Raw genomic sequence first — 23520 nt, 5'->3', positions numbered from 1 at the left:
CACGCACACTACATAGAGAGGTTGAGGAGTGGAATAGCCTATCACCTGTAAGACAGTGTGAGAGTAGCTCTTCAAAAAGGCTACTGGAGTGAAGCCTGCTTTTGTAAGCGCAACAAATAACAATTCTAAATGCAATCGCGTGTTAAAACTTGATGGCCTCCTCCCGATTGGCGCAGCGGTCTAAGGCCCTGGCCTGATTTGTGGAGTGCTGCATAGATGGTTGTCCTTCTGGATTGTTCTCCCATCTCCACAGAGGAACTCTAGAGTTCTGTCAGTGATCATCGGGTTCTTGGTCACCTCCCTGACCAAGGCCCTTCTCCCCAGATTGCTTAGTTTGGCCCGGGCGGCAAGGTCTAGGAAGAGTCTTGGTGGTTACAAACATCTTCCATTTAAGAATGAGGGTGGCCACTGTGTTCTTGGGGACCTTCAATGCTGCAAAAATGCTACCTTTCCCCAGATCTGTGCCTCGACACAATCCTGTCACGGAGCTCTACGGACAATTTTGTCGACCTCATGGCTTGGTTTTTGCTCTGACATGCACTGTCAACTGTGGGACCTTATATAAGACAGGTTTGTGCCTTTCCAAATTATGACCTAGAATACCCCACAATTAAATGGCAAACGTATTACCTCCCAAGATAATTATCTTCAGTTATAGTCACAGCAGTGTATATTCCCCCTCAAGTCAATACCACGACGACCCTCAAGGAACTACACTGGACTTTATGCAAACCACATATTCTGTGGCCGCATTTATTGTAGCTGGGGATTTTAACAAAGCATATTTGAGGAAAAAGCTAGCGAAGTTCTATCAACACATTGACTGTGGTACTCATTAAGGGAAAACACTAGATCACTGCTACTTGCCTTTTCAAGATACCTACAAGGCCCTCCACCGCCCTCCCTTCGGCAAGTCAGATTACAATGTAGAAAATAGTAAAAATAAAGAAAATTCCTTGGATGAGTAGGTGTGTCCAAACTTTTCACTGGTACTGTATGTGGCAAAGGGAAAACCAGCCACGTCGCAGACACCGACGTCTTGCTCCCGGACAAACTAAACACTTTCTTCACCCGCTTTGAGGATAACACCATGCCACTGACACGGCCCGCTCCCAAGGACTGTGGGCTCTCATTCTCCATGGCCGACGTGAGTAAGACATTTAAGGGTGTTAACCCTCGCAAGGCTGCCATCCCAGACGGCATCGCTAGCCGCGTCCTCAGAGCATGCGTATACCAGCAGGCTGGAGTGTTTACGGACATATTCAACCTCTCCCTATCCCAGTCTACTGTCTACACTTGCTTCAAGATGTCCACCATTTTTGCTGTACCCAAGAAAGCAAAGGTCACTGAGGCTAGTTAAGGATCATATCACCTCTACCTTACCTGACACCCTAGACCCACTTCAATTTGCTTACCGCCCCAATAGATCCACAGACGATGCACTCGCCATTGCACTGCACACTGCCCTATCCCATCTGGACAAGAGGAATACCTATGTAAGAATGCTGTTTATTGACTATAGCTCAGCTTTCAACACCATATTACCCTCCAAGCTCATCATTAAGCTCAGGACCCTGGGTCTGAACCCCTCCCTGTGCAACTGGGTCCTGGACTTCCTGACGGGCCGTCCCAAGGTGGCGAAGGTAGGAAACAACACCTCCACTTCGCTGATCCCCAACACATGGGACCCACAAGGGTGCGTGCTCAGTCCCCTCCTGTAATCCCTGTTCACCCATGACTGCGTGGCCACGCACGCCTCCAACTCAATAATCAAGTTTGCAGATGACACAACAGTAGCAGGCCTGATTACCAACAATAGCGAGACAGCCTACAGGGAGGAGGTGCCCTGGCAGAGTGAGGTCAGGAAAATAACATCTCTCTCAACGTCAACAAAATGAAGGAGCTGATCGTGGACTTTAGGAAACAGCAGAGGGAGCACACCCCTATCCACATCAACAGGACCGCAGTGGAGAAGCTGGAAAGCTTCAAGTTCCTCGGCGTACACGTCACTGACAATCTGAAATGATCCACCCACACAAACAGTGTGGTGAAGAAGGCGCAACAGCGCCTCTTCAACCTCAGGAGGCTGAAGAAATTCACCTTGGCCCCTAAGACCCTCAGAAACTTTAACAGATGTACATCCTGTCGGACTGTATTACTGCCTGGTACGGCAACTTCACCGCCTGCAACCGCAGGGCTCTCCAGAGGGTGGTATGGTCTGCCCTATACATCACCGGGGGCACACTGACTGCCCTCCAGGACATGTACAGCACCCAATGTCACAGGAAGGCATCAACCACCGAGCCATGGTCAGTTCACCCATCGGCATGGCCGATTAATTAGGGCCGATTTTAAGTTTTCATAACAATCGGTCATCTGCATTCTGGACGCCGATTATGGCCAATTACATTGCATTCCACGAGGAAACTGCGTGACAGGCTGACCACCCGTTACGCGAGTGCAGCAAGGAGCCAAGGTAAGTTGCTAGCTAGCATTAAACTTATCTTATAAAAAACAATCATTTTTAAAACATTTTTTACTTTAGTTTATTTGAGTAAATACTTTAATTAACACTTATTTTTCTTAGAACTGCATTGTTAGGTAAGGGCTTGTAAGTAAGCATTTCACTGTAAGGTCTATTCGGCGCATGTCGTATTCGGCGCATGTGACAAATACAATTTGATTTGAAATGCAGTTAACAGATTGTTTAAAAACAAGAACGATGCTGCTTTCCACTTTGCTTCATAATATAGTCATTCAATTTCTATAATTCCAACAGTTCACCCAAGTCAAATCGCAACTACAATATTTGAAAAAAATATGATACCATTCGCCCATGTCCTGCAGACCTAGTGTGTGTGTGTGTGTGGGTGGTGGTGGGGAGTCGTAGGTCTGGCCTTTTAATAGGCTTAGCAGTGGGAGCAGTGGAACTGGGAGCAGTGGATAGTTTCTCAGGGGGATCAGACAGAAGTCCTGGAGCACTACACCCTCGCCCTGACTATGCAGAGGTCTCTCACTCACTCGCACTGCACGCTCCTGCCTCTCACAGCCAAGCCGTAACTAGACACTGTGAGAGCAGTGTAGGGTTTCATTCACAGCCAGTGACCGATACTATAGATATCATGAGTAAAGCAGCAGTCTAGACATCATCTGTTAGGCTGTCACCTGTATTACAGGGATTGAAAATGAAATAGTGGAAAGCAGACACACTGAGGAAGGTGCAGGCCAATACTTTGGGTGTGCTACTAGGACATGTTGCCGTGGAAAAGAGCATACACAAATCCAAATATCTAATATATCTCTATATCAGTGCTGGCCTTATTTAAACCTCTATATTAACAGATTGTTTCAACTTCGTCTGATAATGGAAAAGTGAGTAATGAAAAGGTGGTATTAGATGGGTATGGCTCCATGTGAATGAGAATCCAGTTGTTTCTCTGGTTTGATCAGCTTCCCTTCCCCCAATCCTTACCTTAACTATTAGCGGGAAAAATGGTAAATTGACCCAATAGCAATAGCAATTTCAATAGGGGCAACTTCACCTTACACACCCTAGATGCCTGTGACTGGGGTGTGGCGCAGCGGTCTAAGGCACTGCATCTCAGCGCTAGAGGCATCACTACAGACCCTGGTTCGATTCCAGGCTGAATCACAACTGGCCGTGATTGGGAGTCCCATAGGGCGGCACACAATTGGCCCAGCGTCATCCGCGGTTAGAGTTTGGCCGGGGTAGGCCGCCGAGTTAAATAAAGGTTCAATAATTATTGACAGAAGTCAGACTGCAGTGAGAGGATCACTGTGACTAGATCTCCCTGCCTGCTGCCCCCTTCATCCACACACTTAAGCTACAAACCTTCTGCTACACTCCGTCTGGCCAAGGAGCACACGTACGCACGGGCACACACCACACACTAGGCTTGGGCGATATACGGTTTATACCGTATACCAGGGTATTTAGAAATACCGACTATGATTTTCAATACCGATTATCAATAATGCGGGATGCGTGCTACGTCACTCAATCAATCAATCAAGTTTATTTTATATAGCCCTTCGTACATCAGCTAATATCTCGAAGTGCTGTACAGAAACCCAGCCTAAAACGCCAAACAGCAAGCAATGCAGGTGTAGAAGCACGTAGTGCTACCGTAGTGCTACTGCTTATAAGTTAAGCATAACTAAAAGAAATCTATGATGTGTTAAATAAATTATATTCAGCTCAGGGCTCCAGCTATGCATTTGGTTTGCTGACTTGCTAGCTAAGTGGCTAGATGGCAAGAGCAAGCTTCTTGGTTAAAGAAGAGACATTCAATCCCCTCCTGGATCAAGATCTCTGTTGCCCCAAAAGATGTGTGCGTAAAAAAAGAAATCTAGGATAATAATTAAATAGCACTTGTTTGCTCCTCCGGTAATACAGTGTTTCTGCTGCAGTCATTTAACTGTGGCGCCGCGCCACGGCAAAATCATTGCTGCCACGCCCCCAAAAAATGAAACATGAAAAAATATCTGTTGAGGTGCACTTTAAAGACGCTAGAACGGTCCATATTTACTTTTCCTCTGCAAACGAGTAATGAAGAGAAAAGTCTGACAACCCCATATTAAAATTGTTTATGTATTTACCTAGTTGGCTTGTTGTTGTGTGTTCTATGCGAGATAAATATTCCTCTCTCGACGCGCAAGCAAGTTACGATAGGGAGGGAAATCTGCATTCTGACAAGCAGTTAATGCACCACAATTCTTGCAATCGCAGGGAAAACTGTAGTTTTCATGGCTTTGTTAAGGGAGTGATCTCAGCTTTCCATTCCTACTTTATCAACTCCTAAATATGCGGGAACTGCACCATTTTAAACCCCAAGTTTTTTTTAGCAGCATCATGGTGAAGCACTTTACAATTCACCTTGAGTGCATAGGGGAGAGTGGGGCAAAATCTAACATGTGCCAATTGTAGGGTCACTTGGGGTAAAATGCCACCCTACCTCAAAATCTTTTTTGGGGGGGGGGGGAGTGACTTAAATTGTGATGAGAAAGATTAGATTCATAGTTGAGCAAGAGTAGTGGCAACCAGGGAAGGTGTTTAAGGAGAAAATGTGACATGATGTGGTTTCCGTGAGAAGAACAGGCAGAGGTGCCACACCCCAAGTTACCCTAACATGTGGGCTTAAATTATATACATTGCGTTTATGCATGTTTTTTGGGAGATACTAACTAATTAAAATATCTGAGGGGACCCCCAAAACAAAGGGGAGAGGGAACTCCCCTTCATTGCAACGCCCTCATCCCCTAACCACTGGTCCGTAGTGCTACTGTCACTGTGCAGGTGGTCTGTGCAGATAAAGAACAGACAAAGACAGCCTCATGCATATTTGAGAGGAGTGTCTCAGTACAGGTTTGGGTCAGTGCAGTGGGGGCTTTCATAGAGATAGACTGAACAACTCAGCTCCTCAACTCTCCCAATGCTCACTCCCTTTCTCCATCCACTACTCTTTTCTCTTTCACTGTTTCCATTGCTCATCATCCTTATTGCCCTTTTCTCTCACTAGGCTCTAATTTTACTCTCTGTCCTTTCGACACCCACCATCTCAGATTGTTCTGAAACGGTTCTGTAGTTAAAAACAGATAAGATTAGCATTCCTGAAACACAGTGAACATAATTTAGGCATACGTGTTATGGTAACTTGAGGTAAACCACCACCCAGGGTAATGCCCCCTGCCTGTACTTCTCACAGAAACCACTTCATGTCACAATCCCCCCCCCCCCCCCAAACACGTTCCCTGGTTGCCACTACTCTTGAACAACAAAAAATCTAATCTGTCTCATCAACAAACAAAAAAAATTTCACTCCCCCCAAAAAAGATTGAGGTAGGGTGGCATTTTACCCCAAGTTACCCTACAATTGACCCGTGTTAGACTTAGCCCCACTCTCCCCTATGCACGCATGGTGAATTGTGACCCGATTCAGGAAACTAGGCGTATGTCGCAATTCACAACTTCACAGGAGAGCCGTTTGAACATAAAATTTTTTTTTTATCAAAATGTGTTTTTGGGCAGAAATGCCTTCTCGAACATGTGAACTTTCATGTGCCTTAATAACAAACTTGAATGCCATCTGTAAATAGGAATACAATTGTTAAATTACAAGCCTTGTTGGTTAACTTCTTTGGGGTAGGGGGCAGCATTTTCACTTTTGGATAAATAGCATGCCCAAATTCAACTGCCTGGTACTCATCCCAGAATATAAGATACGCATATTATTAGTAGATTTGGATAGAAAACACTCTGAGGTTTCTAAAACTGTTTGAATCATGTCTGTGAGTATAACAGAACTTATGCAGCAGGCAAAACCCCGAGGACAAACCATTCAGAATTCTTTTTTTTTGAGGTCACTGTCTTCTCAATTATTTTTCATTGGGAAACCAGATTTCTAAAGGACTTGTTTGCAGTTCCTTCCGCTTCCACTGGATGTCACCAGACTTTGGAAATTGGTTGAGGTTTTTCCTTTGTGTAATGAAGAAGTACAGCCATCTTAAATGAGAGTCACTTGAAGTAAATTGTGAGGGAGGCACATTAACCAGAAAATTTGCGTCAGTTTGTTTTCTTTTTGTATTGAACACAGATCATCCCGTCTTCAATTTGATCGATTATTAACGTTTAAAAATACCTAACGTTGTATTACAAAAGTAGTTTGAAATGTTTTGGTAAAGTTTACATGTAACTTTTGAGATATTTTGTAGTGACGTGGCACAAGTTGGAAGCTGTGTTTTTCTGGATGAAACGCGCCAAATAAATTGACATTTTGGATATATATCGACGGAATTAATCGAACAAAAGGACAATTTGTGATGTTTATGGAACATATTGGAGTGCCAACAAAAGAAGTTCGTCAAAGGTAAGGCATGAATTATATTTTTATTTCTGTGTTTTGTGTCGTGCCTGCAGTGTTGAAATATGCTACTCTCTTTGTTTACTGTTGTGCTATTATCAGATAATAGCATCTTATGCTTTCGCTGAAAAGCCTTTTTGAAATCTGACATGTTGGCTGGATTCACAACGAGTGTAGCTTTAATTTGGTATCTTACATGTGTGATTTAATGAAAGTTAGATTTTTATATCATTTTATTTGAATTTGGCGCTCTGCATTTTCCCTGGCTATACGATTGCGTCCCACCTACCCCAGAGAGGTTAAGCCACAGAAAAAGTTAGCAACCTTCCCACTAGCCATTATTGGCTGAGATAATGAGTGTGCTGGACATGCCAAGAGAGAAGTTCAAATTGGTCTGCCACATTAAAGGTGTCTGTCTATTTGAGCTCGTCAGTCTGTGTTGGTAATCCTGTCGAACGCGGCTTTTAAAAAAATGTATTGTGTAGTGGAGCTGCATAAGTGTTGCTCTCCATTTTCTGGAGGATCAAGTTTTTGAAATCAGTGGAATTAGAATATGATAACTAAAGAGATGGCGAAAACACCTGTCTCCGGATCTTCAAACTAAGGGCATTCCCGACAGAGAGACACGTCCATGATGCATGTTGATGTATGCAGGGAAGATAGCTAGCTACATTTTCATATATTACACGTTTCAAATTTTGACAGAAAGTGGTTTAATTTCAATCTAAAGTGTTCTGTTAGCTAGCTAGGTTCATTGTTTACCTACAGTTGAAGTCGTAAATTCACATACACTTAGGTTGGAGTCATTAAAACTCGTTTTTCAACCACTCCACACATTTCTTGTTAACTAACTACAGTTTTGGCAAGTCGGTTAGGACATCTACTTTGTGCATGACACAAGTCATTTTTCCAACAATTGTTTAGACAGATTATTTCACTGTATCACAATTCCAGTGGGTCAGAAGCTTACATACACTAAGTTGACTGTGCCTTTAAACAGCTTGGATGATGATGTCATGGCTTTAGAAGCTTCTGATAGGCTAATTGACATCATTTGAGTCAATTGGAGGTGTACCTGTGGATGCATTTCAAGGCCTACCTTCAAAATCAATGCCTCTTTGCTTGACATCATGGGAAATTCAAAAGAAATCAGCCAAGAACTCATAAAAAAAAATTGTAGACCTCCACAAGTCTGGTTCATCCTTGGGAGCAATTTCCAAAAGCCTGAAGGTACCACGTTCATCTGTACAAACAATAGTACGCAAGTATAAACACCATGGGACCACGCAGCCGTCATACCGCTCAGGAAGGAGACGCGTTCTGTCTCCTAGAGATCAACGTACTTTGGTGTGAAAAGTGCAAATCAATCCCAGAACAACAGCAAAAGACCTTCTGAAGATGCTGGAGGAATCAGGTACAAAAGTATCTATATCCACAGTAAAACAAGTCCTATATTGATATAACCTGAAAGGCCACTCATCAAGAAAGAGGCCACTGCTCCAAAACCCCCATTAAAAAAGCCAGACTACGGTTTGCAACTGCACATGGGGACAAAGAGCGTACTTTTTGGAGAAACGTCCTCTGGTCTGATGAAACAAAAATAGAACTGTTTGGCCATAAGGACCATCGTTATGTTTGGAGGGGAAAGGGGGAGGCTTGCAAGCCAAAGAACACCATCCCAACAGTAAATCACGGGGGGTGGCAGCATCATGTTGTGGGGGTGCTTTGCTGCAGGAGGGAATGGTGCACTTCACAAAATAGATGGCATCATGAGGTAGAGAAATGGTGTGGATATATCGAAGCAACATCTCAAGACATCAGTCAGGAAGTTAAAGCTTGGCCGCAAATGGGTCTCCCAAATGGACAATGACTCCAAGCATACTTCCAAAGTTGTTGCAAAATGGCTTAAGGACAACACAGTCAAGGTATTGGAGTGGCCATCACAAAGCCTTGACCTCAATCCCATAGAACATTTGTGGGCAGAACTGAAAAGGCGTGTGCAAGCAAGGAGGCCTACAAACCTGACTCAGTTACAGAATGGGCCAAAATTCACAAAAAATTCACCAAAATTCTAATTATTGTGAGAAGCTTGTGGAAGGCCCCCTGAAATATTGGACCCAAGTTAAACAATTTAAAGGCAATGCTACCAAATACTAATTGAGTGTATGTAAACTTCTGACCCACTGGGAATGTGATGAAAGAAATAAAAGCTGAAATAAATCATTCTCTCTACTATTATTCTGACATTTCACATTCTTAAAATAAAGTGGTGATCCTAACTGACCTAAAACAGAGAATTTTTACTAGGATTAAATGTCAGGAATTGTGAAAAACTGAGTTTAAATGTATTTGGCTAAGGTGTATGTAAACCTCTGACTTCAACTGTAGCTAGCTAGCTATATGTCTTAAGCTGAAGTGTACTGTTGGCTAGCTAGCTAACTTTAGCTGGCTGGCTCCCTAGCAGAGGTTATTATTAGTTTCCCAGACCTGTTTTCTTTTCTAGTTAGAGCCTAATGTTAGGCAGTGTTGGCACTTTGTTCATTGTTGTTTAACTAGCTAACGTTAGCTGGCTGGTTCGTTAGCTAATGTTACGTGACGTGTGTACAACACCTTTTGAATATGGCCGGTGTCAGTAAATGTCTGCAAAAAAGCATAATGAAATTGTTGCCAGCAGAGCTGGTTAGGCTGTTTTCATGTTATTTAGAGGTAAACAAATCATTGGCCAGAGCGTCAAGTGTGCGCTCCGAGAGTGAAATGAGATGGGTGGGGCTAGAGCTTAAGAAGGTGTGAACGATGCTGAATGGGTGTAGACAAAGAAGAGCTCTTCACTAGATACCAAAACATTCAAAGGCGATTTTCTCAAGTGAGATTTTCAAGTTGATCAACTTTCAAAGCAGAATTGCTTACCCATTGTTCCTCAAATGCAGTGTATGATATGCCATTTTGTAGGTCTGAGTCTCTACTTTTATCCAATGTAAAAAACACAATTTCACATTTTGCTACATAAGACCAAATTCAGGTGGTGAGTGACAATTGTAAAGTGCTTCACCATGATGCTGCTAAAACAATAGTGCAGTTCCCACATATTTAGGAGTTGATACCATCACCAGATACACAGGGAATACATTACAAAGGTTGAAGAAGCAATACTCCAAGCAGCAGCTCCATATTGTCAGACATAGAGAACTGATACTGTATACTGGTTGTTGGGGTGGGATTGGCTTCGGGGGTCTGTGGGTGGCTATTGATCATTTTATTGGATTCCTCAGGTATTACTAATTGTCAAGAAGAATTATGGTCCTAATCGGATGTTAGGTACAATATTGATTTTATATTATATGAATACTGTACATTAAAAATGGCCAATTTGGGTGCAAACAATTAGCTTAATTTCTCAGAGATCAAATTATATATTAAATAATGTCACAGGAATGCTAATCTGATCTTTTTCTAGCTACAGAAACGATTTCAGAGCAATCTGCGATGGTGGGTGACATGGCTTGCTAAAATTACATGGAATGACCCATTTCTCTTTCCACCATACTCCCCTCTGTTTCTCTCTCTCTGTGTGTCTCTCGCTCTGTTAGGGCCATGCGATGAGCAGCAGGCAGACGCGTCTCTCTCCACTCCCTCATCCCTCTCCCTTTGAGTTATGTAACCGTTCCAGTGGAAGCAGCCGTTCGACCCCAGCGCTCCATAAACCCCATCTCTCATCCTGCTCTTCCTCCCCCAACTCCTCCTCTTCCTCAGGGCTAGAGTTCACCCTAACACCATGACACAGCTGGCTGCCTGTAACATCCCTCTGAGGATGACCTCCCGCCTCACACACACACACAACAATCCCAAGTATGGAAAGACAGATGTGTTATTTTAAATGTATGACATTTGCAGAAACTTGGGACATTTTAAACTGACTTAAGTCTCCTCCCTTCATGGAAAATTACTAATCGCTGATAGGTAGGACGCTCACACTTTCGCAAAATGTGAACCATAGGCTATGCATTGATGCAGTTCTGCATACAGAAGAGCAGGTATGTGTGTGTGCCGTGTCTGTGGATCTGTGCATCTCTGTGTGTGTGTGTGTGTGTGTGTCTGAGAGAATACAGACAGAGGGATCTGTGGAGACAGCGGCTGCCATAGGCGAGGGGGGCACAGACTGGTTATATAAGGCGGTAGTCTGGTCTAGTCTGCTGCCTTTGCCTGGCTGTATACAGGTCCAGGGGAGAGGCAGGGGCACCCAGCTACATCATCCTGTACTATTAAACTGCCCTGGGGTTTTGGCACACACACACACAAATGCATGTACACAATACACACATCAATACACACATTCACACTTCAATATGCATGCAGCGCTTCATAAGCGCCAGGTACACGTCACGTGACCAAAACATCACCTGGGACTACCACTAACTGCTTAGGCATATGTAAACACCAAATACAGTTTGTGTGTTTTTAAGTGCAACTGTCATTGTCATCTCAAAAGAGGCGACTTATCATTAGAAGAACCTCCCTCGCAACACTCACACTTCTGTCCGCTTTTAAGGTGAACGCATTGCACTCACAAATGTACCAGGAAACCAACTGCCCACATGAACACAAGTGTTACCTTTGACTGCAGGATATGTGTCACTCTTGTGTCACTCCACTCAGCTCAGGCCTTCAGCTTGGGTGCCTCTGCTCTGTCAGGGTTGGCAGTCTCAGCCTCTGGCATTGGGCATGACTCTGCCTGTCTGCCACAGTCACCCTCACTAGCCTCTCTTTCCCCTCGCTCTCTGTCACTGCGGTAGCCAGTCAAGCCACATACTGCTGGCTGCCTCTTCCATGTGGGTCAATGCAGCATGTTATCTCCTAACTGTTGACACAGACAGAACAGGCCCTGGTCACTATAGTGGCTTGCTTTGTCCTGTATCCTCTAGAAGTAATACATATGATAAGGTATAGAATATAAACTAAAAGGCAGGCATTCAATGACAGCAGTAGCAGACCATTTTATTTTTTAGCACAATGTTAAATGCTACTTCCTGAGCACAGGGCCTAAGCGGATGGAATCCTATGTGTTTATAACAACATATTTGGGGAGTACACTACCTCTCATGTCCTCCCTGAGCAAATGTCACCTTTCCGCACATCACATTGGGTTTGGCCAACATATAACCAAAGCACGTTTCTAACATGGGATTTGGAGTAGAGTCTCCTTAGCTGTGACACTGGTACAGCCACATAGTGTCATCTAACCCTCTTAATGACCTGGATCACTATTACGGGCAGATTGTGTGTCATGTTGATCATAAATCAACAATACATTTGAACTGCTACTTAGATGTTCTATGATTTAGTGCATGTTAAAACATTGAGGGGAAACAAGAAACTGCTGCGGACCATTACATCAATGGAGGGTGTTTTGACTGATCGTCTGTGCAGCCATTCATAACCAAGCATCTGGCTCATTTGTATTTTTCTACTGTATGAGACCCAGTCTTGTAGGAAACTGATAGACTACTTCATTGCGTTTCCAGTGCTGACAAGAATTATCCCCAAAATATACAGGAAACTACACGAAATCCAACGTCCATCGAGTTAGAATTGATAGACCAAAGCATGTTAACGTAGAGGGTAAGTGGGCTACAACCCAAAATAGATGCATTGATACTCTTGCGTAACGGACCCAGCCTATTGCTGCACCACAACGAAATGCAAGCAGCAGGACACCTGTGCACAAAAAACACTACCGTCATTATTCCTGTTACATTGAAGCCTACAAGTCTCCCGGAGCTAAGAGGCTAATTTTAGCCTATTGTTGACGGTTCCAATTTTTCGGAACCAGTGAGATTATTTCATAATCTCCTAAAGCAAACCGAAACACAAAGTGAACACGTGACCATATGCATGCAAAACTGTTGTACTGACGTTTCCCCCCTACCTTCCGACTGTTCCGGTATTGACCCACATGCCACTCCGCGCGTAGTTCGACCGAGCACGGGAGACGAGTGGAGACAAGAAGAGTTGGCAACTAACTCAAGGGCCTTGAGAGAACTAACGTTAGTGTGAATGTTGCACAAAAACTCAGCGCTGTCACAAAGATAGCATCTTCCTTCTTCTCGCTGTTCTCTTAAAATGATTCCAGGCTGCTCACTAACTCATTTGCATCTAGCTAAAGCACTAACTCTGAACTTTTACCTAAAACTGCTGTTATTTGGTGAAATATTAACCATTGCTAGTTCTAACTATGTCACCTATGAGGCACCCGTCTGTGTTTTTGTTTCTCCAGCTGATTTCTTCTAAAGCACACCCCCATGGGTCTGCGTCATGATATCGGGATGGATGGGAGCCAATGGTAAGGAGCTGTGCTCTTCCTGTTACCGCCCCGAAGCAGTTTCCCCGCCCCGTTAACTCGAAACACGCCACTTCTGTCTTCGGTCTTTCTGCTTCATTAACAGCAATGCCACAAATTCAACCTGTGTCTTTTGACGCACACTGTAGATGTAAACAGTCAGGTTGAACATCTATCATTTCGAAATACTTGACACAGTCTATTACACAGTTCTTGATGTCACATTACTTGATCTAATATTGCAAGCTAACCAAATGACTATCGGGTACTTCACTCGCCAAAAACAACACAAAAACATTTCAAATTCAGCTAAATGTTTGCCAAACATCACTGTGAGGCTCTCTGGCTAGTTATGTACGTTCAATGGTATGGCAACTACATACCACACACAGTGACACCAACAGTCATGTGCTCAGCCACCGCTGTAAAATATAGCAGCGCATATTGTAGATGGCACTGTAGATGAGAAAGGTAAGCCTCCCCACCTGTATAATGAATTAGCCATTCTTTTGCCATGGACGGAACGTCTGGGAATTCAATGCCTGGAATGTTAAGCTTTGCCACAGGGGAATAAATGCCCAAAATAAAAAAGAATCTAACGGAATGCATTACTTTGTATTTTCATTATTAGGGCATAGATTTAACACTTAACTACCCATGCACTGTGACCAGACAATGTGTCCTGTAGGATGTTCATTTTGGCATCGCAGGTCATAAGGTCATTACTATGGCCTATTCATGACAGTGCTGAAGTTGACCTAATATTGACAATGTGCTCATCCGAAACCTGCGTGTCCAATGTTTGATCAAACACTATAACCTTGTCCAATATTCAAAGTAAAACGCCTGTGGTCATACACACTTATGTATGCATAGTCCAAAATGTAGGTGCTTGACTAATGATACATACAAGAACAGAAAGGCTCTCACACTGTATGCTACTAATTACCTTCTTTAATGAAATCAAACAGGACCTGAGGAAGATGACCTCTTGATGAAAATGTTGTCATTAAAGGTGGGAATTAGGACCAACATTTAAATGAGCTACCCAAAAAGCCTTCTCTACTGCAGTGTTTCCCAACCCTGGTCCTCAAGTACCCCCCCTTGACAAACACACCTCATTCAACTCATTGAGGGCTTGATGATTAGTTGACAAGTTGAATCAGGTGTGCTTGTCCAGGGTTACAATAAAAATGTGTACTGTTGGGGGTACTCGAGGACCAGGGTTGGGAGACACTGCTCTACTATGTATAAGGAAAAGGCTGACATCTCCTGGTGGATCTAGCTACTGCTTGTTCCAAAAGAAAGGCTTGAGGAGTGTAGCCTGTTATTGCTAGGGAACAGCTTAGTTTACGCCCCCTGTTCCCACAGTCTTGTCAATGCATTCACTCAGCCCTGTCCGTCAGCCGACACACACACACACACACACACACACACACACACACACACACACACACACACACAAAGCCCTCACCATACAGGAGTGGGAGCAGTAGAGGTGCAGGGGTAAAATCACAGAGGAAGCCATGCCAAGCCAGTAAAAAAAAAAGCCATATTACAACCTATGTTGTGATAATTGCGTTGTTTGCTCTATAACCCATTCGTTCATACGCCACCGTGATATACAATAAGGCTGTGACAACAGAAAGACAACAGTCACACAGTGGCAGAATAAATGAAACTACACATATGTCACAAAAACGGAGAGCAACATCAGTTCGGTGAAGTCCACAAAGCAAATATTGCATGTAACAAACGGGTATATGGGGCCTCCCGGGTGGCGCAGTGGTCTAACCCAGAGATTCTGGGTTCGTGCCCAGGCTCTGCCGCAGCCGGCCGCGACCGGGAGGCTCATGGGGCGACGCACAATTGGCCCAGCGTCGTCCGGGTTAGGGAGGGTTTGACCGGCAGGGATATCCTTGTCTCATCGCGCACTAGCGACTCCTGTGGCGGGCCGGGCGCAGTGCACGCTGACCAGGTCGCTAGGTGTACGGTGTTTCCTCCGACATATTGGTGTGGCTGGCTTCCGGGATGGATGTGCGTTGTGTCAAGAAGCAGTGCTGGTTGGTTGGGTTGTGTTTCGGAGGACGCATGGCTCTCGACCTTTGCCTCTCCCGAGTCCGTACGGGAGTTGCAGCGATGAGACAAGACAGTAACTACTACCAATTGGATACCACAAAATTGGGGAGAAAAAGGTGTAAAATATTTAAAATGAATAAATAAATAATAATAAAAAATAAACGGGTATATGACCTGCAGCATGGTCAAGCAAGTTAATGTTTTCGACAGTTTTACTAAACAACTACTGATTTAGAACCCCCAACTCAGCACAAAGACAAATGGAGCACTGTCTAGCAAAACGGTCTATGGCTCTGTCATACAATACGCTTTCAGTTATAATTGTCATGGTCTACCGAGCTAAAATGCTTGCCAGCCTAACTTCCTCACATGGGCATCAATGAAGCAGCTAAGTTAGCTAACTAGTTAACTTGTGCCTACTAGGCTACATATTGAACTTTAATCGTCTCAGGCCAGCGGCCTAACATACTAAATGATCTGAATCGGAAGAGACAGAGGTGCGCTGTTTCCCTCGCTCGGATGATTTCTCCGGTGAGATTCAGCCACTTGCTAATTGACTGAAAATCATGAAAACATAGTGATACATTTTTTATATTTTTTATTGGTCAAATATTTGGAGAAGCCTGGCTTCCCTTGGCATCCATGAATACATGCCACTGACTGGGAGTGCCTATAGCAGTGCCCACAGCAGCCAGTCCTGAGAAAGTGATGCCCCCTGGCCCCTCTGGCATGGCTCAAATGGAACGCCATGAATGATGGGGTTGGAATGTTGCATAAAACGGGGGGTCTTGGTTTTGCAATAGAATTTGGAAAGGCAGCGCTTGTTAAGGAGAGACCTTGCGAGCGAACTTTCAAATGCATGCTGTGTTTGTGGCTGCCCTATTTCAGTTGCAAGAAGCACTAGGCTTGTATCAGTGTTTTATGACTATGTTATTAAAATTGCAGGCCTGCATAACATTATCTTTAAATGTGTGTGTAAATGTCTCCTTGCTGGTGTACTGTAATGAACTGTGGGTTGAGAATGAGATGAGGCCATAGATCAAGGAAGGGAGTTATATTATCGAAACAAAGTAAATTCTTTAAAAAAAACACAAGTGGGCCTTAATATGCTCTGCCATATATGTTGATTTAGCTCTCTTCAGTGCGCGCGGACACATACACACACACAGAGACACACACACACACACACACACTACATCAAGGGTTGGAAAACATACTGTATTCCCAGGCTGCTGGAGCAGTAGGGGTGCTTGGATGACCGGGCCACAGAGGTCAGTAGACACTGAGCCTGTCTCTGTTATACTGTATGTTCTAGTAATGTCTATATCTCATTCTCTCTGTGCCCAGAGAGCTCCTGACCCCGAGACATACGCCCCAGAGCTCACCAAAAGGAGCCACATTCTTTCACACACAGACACTACTCTCCGAACCCTGTCAGCTCACTCCAAAGCCCATACTGGAGCATACATCTAGCTGTCAAAACACCAAGCATCTTCCACCACACCCACAGAGAGCTTCCCTCAGACAGACACTATGCGATAGCCAGCGGCATCATCCACACTCTGACACAAGTAGGTCAGTGCCAAAGTGGGCCATCCAACAGTCCCCCAACACTAGAGGATATTTCGAAGTCAGTAGGGAGAGAGCTTGTTTTTTTCTTGCACAGGGAAGTGGAGGTTGCTGCTTGCTTGTCCTCAGGGAAACTTAGAGGTCAAGGGTGAAGGGTGACGATGGTGTTACTGGAGGGGCAGGCGACCTTGTGGAAAAGAGTGAAGCTGGCATTCATAAATACGCACGCACGCACAGGCACACACACACGCCGCACTGGGTCTGAACCCCCCTGTGCAACTGGGTCCTGGACTTACTGATAGGCCAACCCAAATGATGAAGGTAGGCAACAACCTCCACCACGCTGATCCTCAACACAGGGGCCCCACAGGGGTGCGTGGTCATCCCCCTCCTATACTCCCTGTTCACCCATGACTGTGTGGCCACGAACGTCCACAACTCAATCATCAAGTTTGCTGACAACACAACAGTGGTTGGCCCGATTACCAACAACAATGAGACAGCCTACAGAGAGGAGGTGAGGGCCCTGGCGGAGTGGTGCCAGGACCATAACGTTCCGCTTTAAATGACTTTCAGCTCATAAAGCCTTCATAATGCCTTCATAAACACTACATAAGTGTTACAAAGCATATATAACTGTATGCCATGCTTTATAAAGGGCTCATAAATGTGGCATAACTGTGTCACATAATCATCAATGTCAACTGTAACATTAAATCAAACTTTTTGTCACATGCGCCGAATACAACAAGTATAGACCTTACCGTGAAATGCTTACTTACAAGCCCTTAACCAACAGCACAGTTCAAGAAGAGTTAAGAAAATATTTACCAAATAAACTAAAGTAAAATATTATCAAAAGTAACACAATCAAATAACGAGGCTATATACAGGGGGTACCGGTACAGAGTCCGTGTACGGGCGTACATTTTAGTTGAGGTCATTTGTACATGTAGGTAAGGGTGAAGTGACTATGCATAGATAATAAACAGCGAGTAGCAGCAGTATACAAAACAAATGGGGGGGGGGTCAATTTAAATAGTCCGGTGGCCATTTGAATTTGTATTTATTTGTTCAGCAGTCTAATGGCTTGGGGGTAGAAGCTGTTAAGGAGCTTTTGGTCCTAGGCTTGGCACTCCGGAACCGCTTGCCGTGCGGTAGCAGAGAAAACAGTCTATGACTTGGGTGACTGGAGTCTATGACCATTTTATAGGCTTTCCTCTGACTCTGCCTATTGTATAGGTCCTGGATGGCAGGAAGCTTGGCTCCAGTGATGTACTGGGCGGTACGCACTATCCTCTGCAGCGCCTTACGGTCAGATGCCAAGGAGTTGTCATACCAGGCGGTGATGCAACCGGCCAGGATGCTCTCGATGGTGCAGCTGTAGAACTTTTGTGGATCTGGGGACCCACGTCAAATCTTTTCAGTCTCCTGAGGGGGAAAAGGTTTTGTCGTGCCCTCTTCACGACTGTCTTGGTGTGCTTGGATCATGATAGTTCATTGGTGATGTGTACACTAAGGAACTTGAAACTCTCGACCCACTCCACTATCCCCCCATCGATGTTCAGCCCGCCTTTTCCTGTAGTCCACGATCAGCTCCTTTGTCTTGCTCACATTGAGGGAGAGGTTGTTGTCCTGGCACCACACTGCCAGTTCTCTGACCTCCTCCATATAGGCTGTCTCATCGTTGTCGGTGATCAGGCCTACCACTGTTGTGTTGTCAGCAAACTTAATGATGGTGTTAGAGTCGTGTTTGGCCACGCAGTCGTGGGTGATCAGGGAATACAGGAGGGGACTAAGTACACACCCCTGTGGGGCCCCAGTGTTGAGGATCAGCGTGGCAGACATGTTGTTGCCTAACCTTATACCTGGGGGAGGCCTGTCAGGAAGTCCAGAATCCAGTTGCAGAGGGAGATGTATAGTCCCCGGGTCCTTAGCTTAGTGATGAGCTTCGTGGGCACTATGGTGTTGAACGCTGAGCTGTAGTCAATGAACAGCATTTTCACATAGGTGTTCCTTTTGTCCAGGTGGGAAAGGGCAGTGTGAAGTGCGATTAAGATTGCGTCATCTGTGGATATGTTGGGGTGGTATGTGAATTGGAGTGGGTGTAGCTCATCTGGTTGGCTCGCGCCACTGGGCAGCTCGCGTCTGGGTTTCCCTTTGTAGTCCGTAATAGTTTTCAAGCCCTGCCACATCCGACGAGGGTCAGAGCCGGTGTAGTAGGATTCAATCTTAATCCTCGATTGACGCTTTGCTTGTTTGATGGTTCGTCTGAGGGCATAGCGGGATTTCTTATAAGCGTCCGCTCCTTGAATGCGGCAGCTCTAGCCTTTAGCTCGATGCGGATGTTGCCTGTAATCCATGGCTTCTGGTTGGGATATGTATGTACGGTCACTGTGGGGACGACGTCGTCGATGCACTTATTGATGAATCCGGTGACGGGTGGTATACTCCTCAATGCTATTGGATGAATCCCAGAACATATTCCAGTCTGTGCTAGCAAAACAGTCCTGTAGCAGTCCAGTCCCTCCCCTATACCCTAACCCCTACCCATCTGACCACTTCCTTATTGAGCGAGTCACTGGTGCTTCCTGCTTTAATGCTTGCTTGTAAGCAGGAATCAGGAGGATAGAATTATGGTCAAATTTGACAAATGGTAGGTTGGCGGGAGCTTTGTACGCATTTCTGTGTGTGGAGTAAAGGTGGTCTTGAGTTTTTTTTCCTCTGGTTGCACATGTTTTGTGTGGTAAAACTGATTTAAGTTTGCCTGCATTAAAGTCCCCGGCCACTAGGAGTGTCGCTTCTGGATGAGCATTTTCTTGTTTGCTTATGGCCTTATAGAGTTGGTTGAGTGCGATCTTAGTGCCAGCATCGGTCTGTGGTGGTAAATAGATGGCTACGAATAATATAGATGAGAACTTTTTTGTTAGATAGTGTTGTCTACAGCTTATCATAAGGTACTCTACCTCAGGCGAGCAATACCTTGAGACTTCTTTAATATTAGACATCCCGCACCAGCTATTATTGACAAATAGACACACACCCCCACCCCTCGTCTTATCAGACGTAGCTTCTTATCTGTTCTACCGATGCATGCATCCGTGTCGTTGTTCAGCCATGACTAGGTGAAACAATAGATATTACAGTTTTTAATGTCCAGTTGGTAGGATAATCGTAATCGTAGGTCATCAATTTTATTTTCCAATGATTGCACTTTAGCCAGTAGAACGGATGGCAGGGGGAGTTTACTCGCTCGCCTACGTATTCTCAGAAGGCATCCCGACCTGCAGAAGTGGGGCAGAAGTGTCTGGGATCCGTCTTTTCTTCACACAAATGAAGGGGATTTGGGCCTGTTCCCGGGAAAGCAGTATATCCTTCTCATCGGACTCGTTAAAGGAAAAAGCTTCTTCCAGTCGAGGTGAGTAGTCACTGTTCTGATGTCCAGAAGTTGTTTTCAGTCATAAGAGTTGGTAGCAGCAACATTATATAAAAAAAATAAGTTTCAAACAATGCAAAAAAACGAACGAAATAGCACAGTTGGTTAGGAGCAAGTAAAACGTCAGCCATGCTCTTAGGTGCCATCTTAACACACCAACTATGTCGAATATGATATAAACATGTACTTTATGAAGGGTGACATGTTGAGTTTAAGGACAGCATATACTCTAAAGTGAAGTTATGTTAGTCACATTACACCTAATCTCGTTCGGTTAGTGCTATCCGAGATCCTTGGGACGTCCCTCCCCTAAACCCTAACCCCTACCCTAATCTTAACCATTACCTTAACCTAATCCAAACCTTAACCATTTAAAATTTCAACTTCAATGGGATAGGGACCTCCCAAGGATCCCCGAATGGCAGAGAAACAATCACATTGTTTCTCTGCCATTCACATTGTTTCTCTGCTGGACCAACACATCAAACTTGGCCTTTGTTAACCAATACAGAGTGCCGGTAGAATCTCCCGGCGCATTACTCGTTGGCTTAATCTACCAACCAATCATCTCCCACAACACCTTCCCCCATGTGTCTTGTGCATCATATCGGTGCGACATCTTGTCAACAAAGAGATTGTGTTTGTAACTCTTATTGGGATGGTTTTCCCCACAAGCGTGACACACATCGAGCACAGATTTTAAGGGTGTAATCTTTCTTCTTCTCGGTGGAGCCACTAGCTAGCTAGCTATGTCCTTTGCTAATAAGATAGCTGGAAGGTAGGACCCGGACCTGTTTTTTTTTTATCCCTTGAGGCCAGGGGGAATGGCTTCCACTAGATAGCACAGCCACAAAGTCAAAATTCGCTAATATCGTAAAGATTTATGAAAACAAAAATTTGCTTTTTGGTCTTAATTTAAGGTTAGGCATAAGGTTATCACTGTTTTTAAGGTTAGGATTAAGGTTAAGGTTAGGTTTAAAATAACATTTTAAGAAGATACGTTTTGGAAATGGGTTTAGCCATAATTATGACTTTGTGGCTGTGTTAATTAGTGACGACCGGGGGGAATGTTTTTACTAGCCTGATGACAAATACTTTACCTAGTAAGGTCACACCCATAGAATAATATGGTCACACCCACTAATGCCAACTTTGACTGGTTGATATCCCAGGCTTATACAGTGCATTCGGAAAGTATTCCGACCTCTTGACTTTTTCAACATGTTGTTGCGTTACAGTCTTATTCTAAAATAGATTAAATCTTTTTTTCCTCATCAACCTATACACAATACCTCATAATTACAAAGCAGAAACTGAAATAGGACATTAACATAAGTATTCAGACCCTTTACTCAGTACTTTGTTGAAGCACCTTAGGCAGCGATTACAGCCTTGTGTCTTCTTGGGTATGACACTACAAGCTTCGCACACCTGTATTTAGGGAGTTTCTCCCATTCTTCTCTGCAGCTCCTCTCAAGATCTGTCAGGTTGGAAGGGGAGCATCGCTGCACAGTTATTTTCAGGTCTCTCCAGAGATGTTCGATCGGGTTCAAGTCCAAGCTCTGGTTGGGACACTCAAGGACATTCAGAGACTTGTCCCATAGCCACTCCTGTGTTGTCTTGGCTGAGTGCTTAGGGTCATTGTCCAGTTGGAAGGTGAACCTTCACCCCATTCTGAGGTCTTGAGCACTCTGGAGCAGGTTTTCATCAAGGATCACTCTGTACTTTGCTCCGTTCCTTTCCCTCCCTCTGACTAGACTCCCAGTCTCTGCTGCTGAAATACATTCCCACAGCATGATGCTGCCACCACCATGCTTCACCATTGAGATGGTGCCAGGTTTCCCCCAGACTTGATGCTTGGTATTCAGGCCAAAGAGTTCAATCTTGGTTTCATCAGACCAGAGAATCTTGTTTCTTGTTGTCTGAGAGTCCTATAGGTGCCTTTTGGCAAACTCCATGCATGTGCTTTTTACTGAGGAGTGGTAGTTCTATCTGGCCACTCTACCATAAGAGCCTGCTTGGTGGAGTGCTGCAGAGATGGTTGTCCTTCTGGAATGTTCTACCATCTCCACAGAGGAACTCTGGAGCTCTGTCAGAGTGACCATCGGTTCTTGGTCACGTCCCTGACCAAGGCCCTTCTCCCCCGATTGCTCAGTTTGGCCAGGCGGCCAGCTCTAGGTCTTGGTGGATCCAAACTTCTTCCATTTAAGAATGATGGAGGCCACTGTGTTCTTGGGGACCTTCAATGATGCAGATATTTTTTGGTACCATTCCCCAGATCTGTGCCTGGACACAATCCTGTCGCTGTGCTCTATGGAAAATTCACTCAACCTCATGGCTTGGTTTTTGTTCAAACATGCACTGTCAACTGTGGGACCTTATATAGTGCCTTTCCAAATCATGTCCAATCAAGATTGTTTACCACAGGGGAACTCCAATCAAGTTGTAGAAACATCTCAAGGATGCTCAATGGAAAGGATGCACCTGAGCTCAATTTCGAATCTCATAGCAAAGGGTCTGAATCCTTACGTAAACAAGGTATTTCTATTTTTAATACATTTGCAAAAATGTCTAAAACCCTGTTTTCGCTTTGTCATTATGGGGTATTGTATGTAGATTGATGAGGGGAAAAATCCATTTAATCCATTTTAGAATAAGGCTGTAACATAGCAAAATGTGGGAAAAGTAATGGGGTCTGAATACATTTGCGCAGTCTTACACAACTTTTTCCCCCTGGCACATTTTCTGGCTGGCACTAGCATTGCCTTCATTGTTGTTTTCCTTAAAAATAATAACTTTGGACATGTGTGCTGTCATGAATCTCCTGTGAAGATCTGAAGGATCAGGTTACAGTCGGTCCGCTCTACAGCGCCCTCACTCTCCCGTTTCTGGCCATTTTGAGACTGTAATCGAACCCACGAACCCACAAAACAATTTCAGCTGTGCTAACATAATTGCAAAAGGGTTTTCTAATGATCAATTAGCCTTTTAAAATGATAAACTTGGATTAGCTAACACAACGTGCCATTGAAACATAGGACTGATGGTTGCTCATAATGGGCCTCTGTACGCCTATGTAGATATTCCATTAAACATCATCCGTTTCCAGCTAAGATAATCATTTACGACATTATCAATGTCTACACTGTATTTCTGATCAATTTGATGTTATTTTAATGGACAGAAAAATAGCTTTTCTTTCAAAAACAAGGACATTTCTA

At 44.3% G+C, this 23520-nt stretch overlaps 1 protein-coding gene across 4 annotated transcripts in view; it reads right to left on the bottom strand.

The window, feature by feature from the left end:
• Window positions 1-23520, bottom strand: part of LOC139545770 (rho-related BTB domain-containing protein 2-like) — a 93062-nt gene that overhangs the window by 49465 nt on the left and 20077 nt on the right. For 2 of the 4 annotated variants that reach the window (XM_071353927.1, XM_071353924.1), the window contains exon 1: window positions 12805-13162. The exons of 1 other annotated variant lie outside the window; for it this stretch is intronic. Coding sequence is in view for 1 of the 3 variants with exons in the window: in XM_071353924.1 (XP_071210025.1) it covers window positions 12805-12833 (29 nt within the window). In the remaining 2 variants the exon portion in view is untranslated. Of the gene's footprint in view, window positions 1-11490; window positions 11737-12804; window positions 13163-23520 lie in introns of those variants that run through there. One more of the 4 variants, XM_071353926.1, reaches the window with a different exon arrangement.

This window comes from Salvelinus alpinus, chromosome 19 (genome assembly GCF_045679555.1).
Source record: "Salvelinus alpinus chromosome 19, SLU_Salpinus.1, whole genome shotgun sequence".
Taxonomy (NCBI): Eukaryota; Metazoa; Chordata; class Actinopteri; order Salmoniformes; family Salmonidae; genus Salvelinus; species Salvelinus alpinus.
Note: the sequence above shows the minus strand (reverse complement) of the source record. Positions and strands in the feature narration are given on the sequence as shown.